Raw genomic sequence first — 7,674 nt, forward strand, 5'->3', positions numbered from 1 at the left:
ATGCAGACAAGATTGTAAATCAGGTGAAAGGTAACATTAATCCGCCCACAACTAGTTTATAAATCAAAAAATTGTTCAGGGAGGAAGTAGTGATGGGAAAAAAAGTCAATCCATCCACTTCCTTCTGTCTGTCCTCTTTCAATACTTAAGTGCTGACTGCTTCTGTTGTGGTTTAGATTTAGCCTGATCAAGCATCTGATACTGTATGTGCAGTCTGTAGATCAGTGGCTTTACACTATGAATGTTTGCCTGATAACGTTTACTGTTTTGACAAAGCGGTAAACCCGAGCAACTCCTGCATCTGTTTCCGCGGAGGAAATTTGTTTTGGGTGGTCTGGGCGGGCACTGACACCTCATTATGGAGGTTGGTAGCATACATGCGCGAACAACACTTTAACTAGAAAAGCCACTTTACCACAAACTGTTCCATCACCTGCAAATGTGCAACTGAAAGCAGTAACATGAAAGTAGGTTGTTCTGTTTCGTGTTTGCTGATAAAATTATGATACGTTCAATATTTGTCAAATATTACAGTAACACAGGTGACCAAAGAAATAAATCACTCTCAACACACCCCAGACCGCAGAATAATCACTCATCATAATCTTTTAGAGACATCCGACAATCACGCCTTTGCTGACTTTGATCGCAAGGGAGGGAAAATGCTCATATTTGACCCGATTGTCGGTATGTGTGTACCGTGTACCCCACTTACGTGTTTCGTAATAAACATATGACACAGTACATCACATATACAGTATGTTCAATACTTTTACAATAACACAGGTTACTAAAAAAAACAGTGGGGTACATGTACATATTTTTTACATCTTAACTGATTTTTAGAATGTGACAGACCCCACTCATGGCTGGGGAAAAAAATCGTGTGTTCTTACTATTCAAATTGTGTATGTTGTACTTGAGATGGCTGACATAACGATGCCTCGCCTAAAAATCGTGGTGACTACACACAAGACAATTTGCAACTGTATATATTGAACAGATTCAACATTTACGATTGTCAGCTCCCGACCAATTGGAAAAGGAAAAATCACTCTTAACACTCCCCACACCAGTGGATAATTGCTCAGCATAATATTTCAGAGACATCTGGTAACCTGGCTTTTGCCGACATTGATCGGAAAGGGGAAAACAAATTTCAAATTTGTCCCGATTATCTTGCTTTATGGGTGCTGGCAGGGTGGGTACAACAAAGCCACTGGATTCCAGGCAGTGCTCAAACTGGCTCTTGACTCACAGTTTTGTGCAGTTTTGTTTTGTGAAAATCAATTAATGATTAAATCAAGCATGAATTGTACAATCCTGCTAAAATGCAACAGAAATTATTACATCCTAAATGAAACATAAACGTCATTTAAAATACAAAAACAACCATTTTCTTCTCAGCTGTAGTCTAAGCAGTGCGCATATGCATATGTGCTGACTAAATGTTTGCCTTTGAGTTTACAGAGGGAAAGTGTAGGTTCAAGGAGATTAGAGCTCAGGAAGTTGACAATGACATTGTGTGGCAGGAACAGCGTGGTCATTGTTGCAATGTCATGATCTGCTGCAGTGACATTTTTTCCTTGCAGCATCTGCATTGTCCCTTATGTTCATGTTGATCTATACTATCGATGAAAAAGTCAGTTTTCATATTATATTTCCTTAACATTGACTCTGCCCGTCAATTATCGAACCAATCAGCAATTGTTTGAGGAGGTAGCAAGGGGCCGGGTTTAGATATCCATCCATCCATTTTCTGAGCCGCTTCTCCTCACTTGGGTCGCGGGCGTGCTGGAGCCTATCCCATCTGTCATCGGGCAGGAGGCAGGGTACACCCTGAACTGGTTGCCAGCCAATCGCAGGGCACACAGAAACAAACAACCATTCACACTCACAGTCATGCCTACGGGCAATTTAGAGTCTCCAATTAATGCATGTTTTTGGGATGTGGGAGGAAACCGGAGTGCCCGGAGAAAACCCACGCAGGCACGGGGAGAACATGCAAACTCCACACAGGCGGGGCCGGGGATTGAACCCGGGTCCTCAGAACTGTGAGGCTGACGCTCTAACCAGTCGCCCACCGTGCCGCCGGGTTTAGATATCACATAAGTTAAACTAGAAACTTATAAACAATGCCATCTGAGAAGCTACAATATTAGCTTTGATGTTGCCATAGTGGTAGTTTTATCAAAATTGGACAACATATCTATCATTTGACCAATCACCTTCATTTTTAAGGTTTCCCACCATTTTCAAAGCACTATCTAATTAGATGTATGAGACTATTAGATAGTTCCAGTGTGTTATTTTGGTGGGCTAGCGTGTATTACTCTGTTGTTATTTGCAATCTGCGACATCTCCAGCTGCGTGGACGTGGCAGTGGGGGAGTCTCCCTTGGGTAGGGGCTTGCGTCTGAGCGTGGATCTGAGTCTCCTCCTGAACGTGCTGCACAGGAACATGTAAATAAGTGGGTCCAGACACACATTGGTGGCCGACAGCCACAGCGTGGTCTCCTTGGCGATGAAAAGCCCGTTCTTCATCCGGCACTGGCTGATGGTGTTGCGGGTCTGCGTCAGAGTGTAGGGAACTCGCGTAAAGTGGAAGGGGGCGAAGCAGATGAAGAAGACGGCAACCACAACAAAGACTTTGGCCTTGGTTCGGCGACTGGCTGCCTGAGAGCTGCTCTTTGAGGCTTTGTATGACTCATACACCTTCTTGCTGATGAACGTGTAGCAGAACACCATCAGGGCCAGCGTTCCCCAGAAGATCACCTGCAGGAAAACACAAAGAAATGGAAAGCATGATGCACCCACACAGATTCATCTTTCTATATACCATCTATCCTGTACAGGATCATGGCAGAAACTGAAGTCTTGGACAAATGAGTGGTAATTAATCAGCTAATTGAACCATTAATGGCAACGCCAGCATAAATCAACAGTAAATGTCTACATGGCACTCAGAAGACCTCCATCAACACCAAATTGCTAGCAGAAGTAAAAAAAAATTATGTAATTATGTCTGTTTGATTTGCATTTAAGTACCTGTATGTGTATACCTGTCTGTTGCTATCTGTCTGAAATTAACTAGCTCGCAAGCTAAAGCTAATGAACTAGCACGCTAAGATGAAACCTAAATAACTAAAGAAGCTTGTGAGTTGAATAAAAATGTTATTTATTTGTAGTATATGTTTTTTTTGGCTGATGCCCCATCCAGCCACAAAATTGTCATGGAAAGTGACAACAGCTAACTAACTAACTAACTAAAGAAGCTTGTGAGGTTAACAATGTCATGTTATTTATCAATAAACGCTGTATTGCCAAAAGTATTTGCTCACTTGCCTTAACCTTCCCAGAAGAGTTTAAGCTATTATAACTGCAGAAGGTGGAACAATGTCATATTAAACCCTATCGATTAAGACAGGGATGAAACCTCAATTCATATTTGAGTCAGGTGAGCAGGTGAGCCAATACGCTACAGTGTAAAAGAGTATCTAATATAGTGTATGTTCTTTGGCCCATGACCCAATCCATACCCAAAGTTGATGTGAAAAGTGACTAACTAACTAACTAACTAACTATAAGCCTGTGAGTTTAATGCTGATACACTTTCCTCTGTTTGGTAGCAGGCTAACTCTTCCCTACTAGTTATCATGGTAATGAACTAACCAAATAGCTAGCTAACAAACTCCGAAGCTAACTAACTGAAGAAGCTTGTGAGTTTAACAATATTATATAATTTATCGATAAGTGCTTGCCCATGCAAAACCGGAAGAAGTAGAAACACTTCTGATTACACGCCGATGTTTCCCAAGTGTTCCTGAAGGTTGCTGGAGCCAAGAGCCTTGTAAAATGGCGATGTTCTCAAAAAACAACTTGTTTTGGAAAATACTTGCTGTCTGAGGAACCCACTTTTCTACATAAAACGACATCGGGAAAGACATTTTTGTTTGCATTTGTGGTCACTTCCGTATTCGTCAGTCTTGGGTGTTTTTTTTTTTGGATTGGATACTTTCTGTTCTGCGTCACCATTCTCAGTGTCATGACTCGGAAGAAGTCAGCGTTTCGCACACACATGAAGAGTTTTGGTCGTAAATATTGAAGATGTTAATTATTTAAAGATTATCGGCCCCGCCCCACCTTTTTCGGAGCCTAAAATTGGGATGAATCCACTCTGAATCTGAACACACATTATACCTAAGGACAATCTTATAGGATAATCATATAAGACTTAAGATTGTCTGGCGTTTGACATACTTGGGCTGGATGGGGCAAAATCGGCACAAAAACAGGCCAATTGTCTTTATGTTTGTACCGGGCCTTATTTAACAATACTGGAAGCAAGAAAACCGAACATTATTATCTTTGTAAAGGAAGAATTTTCAATACATCACAATGTGCCAGTGTTCCAAATTAAGTGACTCATGAGTGAGTGATGAATTAATTATGTCTTTCATGGATACCTGACAGAAGTAGTTGAATCCTTCATGCCACAACAGGCCGGCCTGGCTCTTCATGGAGGTGCACTTGACTCGTCCGTTAGAGTAGCGTGGCGGCTGGTTGCTTAGAATCACATTGGGCAGCGCTAAAGACAATATGACCACCCACACAGAAGCACTCAGCACTTTGCTGACCCAGACCCGCTGCAGGGCACCTTTGCCAAAGGGCCGGACTATCTTCAGGTAGCGGTCAAGGCTGATGAGGCCTAGCAAGATGATGCTGATGTACATGGTGATGTAGAAGAGTACGGCCGAGTAACGGCAGTGGAAGGCCCGCAGCGGACCCGAACCCACGCCGGCGTCAGTTAGGACCTTCAGGGGGATGGTCAACGTCATTAACAAGTCAGCCACCACCTGATGGTTTGAAAGATCACATGGTTTGGTTAGATTTATAACCGGGAAGTAGAGTAATGCCCACCCATCTACTAATATATCCTTCTCTACAGAACGCTGCCAAAGCTGTTTATCATTTCATGTTATATCACAAAAAAATGTGACTTTATTGAAAACAGTATTTGGTTTATGAAATAACCTTTTGTTTATTTGACAATTTATGGTTAGGTTGCATTATTTTGGTCATTTTCAATGTTGCTCCTGTTTCAACTAAAGATAAGCAGCTTTGTATTTTGTTCCCTGCTGTGCTGAACGTGAATCAAACCGTGACCCTAAAATCAGACTCTGTATCTGAACAGTGAATTCTAGTGCACTGTTACAAACCTTAATGTATATTTGCGTATGTTTGAGGTAAAACCCACTTACCACATTCTTTAGAAAAACCGTGAATGTGGACTTGCTCGGAATGCTGAAGAAAATCCACGCTGCTATGAAATTAAGCAGCAGGGCGAATATGAAGAGGACGCTGTACAGGCAGGGAAACACCACCGAGGTCACGCTGATATCCCGGACGCACTTGACGGAGACATTGGCAAGGGAGCTGTTCATCTTGTTTGTCTGGAGATGACAAGGTGCTATAACTACAAAACTCGCAGCGATATATGCAGTGCTAGAATTAAGAGGGTCTGCATACATTTGCACTCTAACAATAAGAAAAACACAACTAGTCTATCCACTCTTCAGAAAAATAAATCTGAGTGGGGACTGGAGGCACCAAATTTTAGACATTATTATTTAGATAGGCAATTACAATACCGCTTCAAATTGATACACCCTAATGAAGTGCATGGCTCTTGGCTAGAATTAGAACAGACTGTAATCACACCAGACTTTCAGACCCGTTTCTCAGCACAAGCCTCGACCGTTCCAAGAACCCGATAATCACTCAAAGACCACCTACAGTTAATTTGAAAACAAGAATTTCAAATAAATAACCTCCATGCAATACCATGAATTAAAAATATAAATTATATTTAAAAAGAGCATCTCAATACTTCAGAGTACCTTACAGCCACATGATTTATGTATTTTCTTTAAAGAAAATGGTGCAGCTTCTGCCGCAAAACAGCTGCAAATCTCAAGTGTAATTCCGTACACTTACCACTCGCAAAATAAAAATAAAACACTTTTCATATCTACTCACCACACCTGGACACAGTTCAGTAATAATATATTCATGATGATGAAAAACCACAAATTTGCAACTTATCCAATTTAACGTATTCCCTAGAACACACATTACTCAATAAAGTATGTGCAAAATGGGCTTTTCTCACTCCAGACATTCTTTCATGCACTTTGGCTATGTCCACCTGTTCAGCGCTTACGGTCATGAGTTGGGCAAAAACTCTCCTCTATCTTGAACTGCAAGATTCCACTACGTACCTCGAGATCTGCGCCTACCCTGTGATATAAAAGTAACTGACCTCCCAAATAAAGATTCCCAACCGACTGTCGGACTGCATTTTCAAAATGTCCATTTCCAATTTCAATTACCATTTTCAAACTCCCGTGTTGCATAAAAGGGTATACAAAAATCCTCTATTCTACATGACCAAGCAGCCAAACAAGACAGTATTTTTCTTTTTCTAAAAAAGTTATTAGAGAACATGAATATTATGCATAATTAGGGTCCACTTTTTCCATCTTCTCAGTGATATTTCTAGCACCTCTTCTTTGGGAACAGTTTATAGACCAACTGCCAAGCACCTGTTGCTATGGCAACTAACATATTGTACAGTAATTTAAAAAAGTGATTTACTTTTGTGACTTCACATAAATGCTAGGTAAGCCTTTTTAAAAAATGAAGTTATTGAAATGATTCATTCTTACCTTGTGTTCTTCTGTGCTTTGAGACAGTGTGCAGCATGAGAAAAAGAAGAACATATAAGGCAATGAATGATGGGTGGGGGGGGGGTGTGTGTGTGTGTTGGAAAACCACAATATTTCAGAAGAAGGAAGAAGTGAAATATCCGATTCCGCTTTCTCTACTCTTATCCACAGGAGGTTAGCCAAAGAAAGGAAACCCTATTGAACATGTATTGGTGTTACTTTAGTTCTTGGGTTGAAATACTCCTGTCTTGAAGAGTGCGTGTGTGTTTGCGTTTGTTGTCTCTGTAGCTACCGTCTCTGGGCCCCTGACGACTTTGTCAGGCTTCCTGTGAGTGAAAGACACTTTCCTCACTCACTTCCTGTCCCGATTGTTCACCGAGAGGTTGACGCACGTGCGTGCCAGTCGATGGACAAACAGCACGGGTTCGTTCCGGGGGACCCTCGTCCGAGGACCTGCTGCACTCTTCTGCCCACCCCATTAACTAGTCTGCTTCTTTTTTCTCGTAAGACATTGTAGTCAAAACCCAAAATTTTGTTTTTTAGGACATTAGAATGCTCACCAAATGTGTGTCAATATATAATACGTCTTATTAGTTCTTGATGCATCCTGCCTTAGTGTTGCTTGATATTTTATTTTTCTCCCTTCTATAAATAAAATGAGCCCATTGAGAGAACATGACATGCATAATTTCCTGTGTGACTTTGCTGGTTGGATCAGGACCAGGAATGACAGCAGATGGGAAAAGGGCGGCTAGTAGAAATGCTGGTGTTGAAAAGCGGTCCCTGAGCGATCGTTTAATTAACTTCTTACTTGAACCAGCGGATTTCTTAGTGTCAGGTGCAGCAGCTTGAGAAAAACAAAGAAAAACCTACATTTTGTTAAATACTATATGTATCATATGCAGAAGCCAGTGTCAGAAGTGGCACCCCAAAGAATTGGCTCATTA

At 41.4% G+C, this 7,674-nt stretch overlaps 1 protein-coding gene across 1 annotated transcript; it reads right to left on the minus strand.

The window, feature by feature from the left end:
* Positions 1-429: 429 nt before the first annotated feature.
* p2ry13 (purinergic receptor P2Y13) lies at positions 430-6,753 on the minus strand. Its single transcript, XM_061682461.1, has 4 exons — positions 6,728-6,753; positions 5,261-5,452; positions 4,466-4,855; positions 430-2,774 (listed from the first exon to the last, which is right to left on the minus strand). Exons 2-4 carry the CDS (start codon positions 5,441-5,443, stop codon positions 2,307-2,309), a joined length of 1,041 nt encoding a protein of 346 aa, XP_061538445.1. The 5' UTR covers positions 5,444-5,452; positions 6,728-6,753; the 3' UTR covers positions 430-2,306.
* Positions 6,754-7,674: the final 921 nt, after the last annotated feature.

Source organism: Phycodurus eques, chromosome 7, assembly GCF_024500275.1.
Source record: "Phycodurus eques isolate BA_2022a chromosome 7, UOR_Pequ_1.1, whole genome shotgun sequence".
Taxonomy (NCBI): Eukaryota; Metazoa; Chordata; class Actinopteri; order Syngnathiformes; family Syngnathidae; genus Phycodurus; species Phycodurus eques.